This window comes from Chinchilla lanigera, unplaced genomic scaffold (assembly GCF_000276665.1).
Source record: "Chinchilla lanigera isolate Chin_1 unplaced genomic scaffold, ChiLan1.0 scaffold00034, whole genome shotgun sequence".
In the NCBI taxonomy this organism is placed as follows: domain Eukaryota; kingdom Metazoa; phylum Chordata; class Mammalia; order Rodentia; family Chinchillidae; genus Chinchilla; species Chinchilla lanigera.
Window position 1 is genome coordinate 12,370,494 of NW_004955435.1, and position 2,507 is coordinate 12,373,000.

Genomic DNA, 2,507 nt, shown 5'->3' on the forward strand with positions numbered 1-2,507 from the left:
TTGGGTATTTTGTCTCAGCAACGAGAGAAAAGTAACCAAGACAGCAGGGTGCGTGGCTCAGCGGCAGAGCCGGTGTTTAGTGTGCACAAGGCCTTGGTTCTGTCCCCAGCACCAAAAAGGAAAAAAACCTTTGAATTCTTGCTGGAAGAAAATAACTTGTCTTCATAACCTGAAAGACATTGTTCCACTGTATTCGTTCTTAGTGTTATGAGATGTCAGAATAACTAAAAATTTTATGTAATTTTTTTTTTTCAGATTTTTACTTGGGTGTTAGGTGCAATTTTATGTTCTTACATCAAGAGCCATTTTCTTAGCCAGGCATGGTGGCACACGTCTGAAATTCCAGCACTCTGTGAGGCTGAGGATCAGAGTTCAACTCCAGTCTAGGCAGTTGGGCAACTGAGCAAGACCTTGTTTCAAAATGAGAGAAAGCCTGGGGGTGTAGCTTGGGGCAGAGGCCCCGGGTGCAGTTCCTGGCACATATCCATACAGAAGTGCCATTTTTTTCTCCAGTCAGTAGAAAATGAAATTCACTCTAGCAAATAATTTCCCCTTATAACTTAATTGTGAAAAGGAATGAAGGCTTAGTTCACTTGTTAGCTCCATGTCTCACTCCTGGACATGAGCTTCAGAGTAGGGATTATTTCAGTTTGTATCTCCTAATAGGGGAGTTCTCTGAGTCAACAGAAATGTTTTACATCTTGATTTAGGGTAGGGGTTATATGGCCTCCAACTTAAATTTGCGTTTGAGTGTGCATAAATTTTTCTTACGAGAAAATGTATCTCACCAAAACTATCAATTATTATATACCATGGACTTTTACAATTATTTGCAAATTCTTAAAACTCACGGTTAAAGCTGCCAGTATCACTGAACTTTGTACTGTGTATCTTCCCCTTGTGTAGTACTTAGTATTTGTTATTGTGAATCTGTTGGAGATTGTCATGTGTATTTAAACCAGACTGAGACCTGTATCAGTTAGTTTTGCCTATTGAGAATTTAGTATGATGTGTACTGGTGAAAACAGTATAGCTTTATCAACAGAAAAAATTGCCAGTGCTCTCCTAGGTTTTAGATGTTAATTTTAATGGTTAAAAATTCTACATACACCCTAGATTTCCAGTTATAACAGATTTTTATTTAACTCACCCAAAATAATACTTTGGCTCCTTTTCTGACTATGCAAATTTTATTTTTAAAGGAGTTTTGACAAACTGTTTTCTTATTCTTAGGCTCTTAGCAACAACCATTTTTATGTTCTGACAGTAAGAAATCCAGAGAATGCATTTGCTATAAGCTTTTGAAAATAGTGTAATACACTGAAAAGGGGCTCTTTTAAGAGATCTAAAGTTTACCCCTATCCTAATAGTCAGGACTCAGACGTTAGGTCAGTACTTCAGGAGACCAGAGAGAGTTGGGTTTGTTCATGTCCTGCTTTTCACTTATAATTCTGTAGGTACAAAACTGGGACAGTGAAATTCTTGCAAAACAAAAGCCTCTCGTTGCCAAACCTTCTGCAAAGCTACTCTTCGTCAACAGACTAAAAGGGAAAAAGTACAAAACCAATTCCTTCACTAAAGTTCTCCAGGATGCCAGTAATTCCATGGACCATCGTGTTCCGAATTCTCAGAGGGTATGTTTTCTAGTATTGTATTTGGAATACCTACTTATTTTAGTTTGCTTCTATTCATTCTAAATTTTGATCATTTGAATTAGACATTTAAGATAAATATCTGTTATTCAAAGAATTTATATCCATATTTCTGTTTTCTAGCCTCACAGCTAATAACAGACTACCATATTCACAGATAAGTTGCTCTATTGTTTTGAACAGTTATGATTACTTTGTATTTTGAGTCACTATTGTTTGCAAAAAATACTACCATTTATTTCACTGTAGTGTCACCCTATAAAACCACCCTCTACTCATCCTGAACAAATTAAATTCAGAACAAATTAAATTAAATCCAGAACAAATGAAATTCAGGTTTAGCTGAATGTGGTGGTGCATACCTGTGATCCTAGCACTCTGGGAACCTGAGGAAAGATCACTAAGTTTGAATCCAGCCTAGGCAACTTAGCAAGACCCTGTCTCAGAATAAAACATGGAAAAAGGGCTGAAGATACAGCTCAGTGCAAAGGCGCTAGGTTCAATTCTAAGCAGTAGGATCTCTCCTTTTCTTTGGTAGTACTGGGGATTAAACCCACAGCCTTGGTGCTGAACTGCACCCCTCCTTTTTATTTTTTATTTTAAGACATTGTCTAATCACTAAACTGCTCAGACTGGACTTGAATATGCAGTCCTCCCTGCCTCAGCCTCCCAAAGTGCTGGGATTATAGGTGCACACCACCATGCGCAGCTCTGTTCAAGGATTATTAAATACCCTTTTAGAATGAAAAGCATCTGCTAGCATCAGCTTCTATTAACCATATTACTGAAACTGCAGTAATACATTTTAAAACTTTTGATTAAGAAAAACACAGCAGTGGCTAGACACCTGGGCTC

At 37.6% G+C, this 2,507-nt stretch overlaps 1 protein-coding gene across 1 annotated transcript in view; it reads left to right on the forward strand.

Moving 5' to 3' along the window:
- The window catches only part of Gpsm2 (G-protein signaling modulator 2), a gene marked incomplete at its 5' end in the record, with an annotated part of 52,801 nt that overhangs the window by 36,032 nt on the left and 14,262 nt on the right, over positions 1–2,507 (forward strand). The window contains 1 exon segment of the mRNA XM_013516518.1: positions 1,458–1,634. Within this exon segment, the coding sequence (XP_013371972.1) occupies positions 1,458–1,634 (177 nt within the window).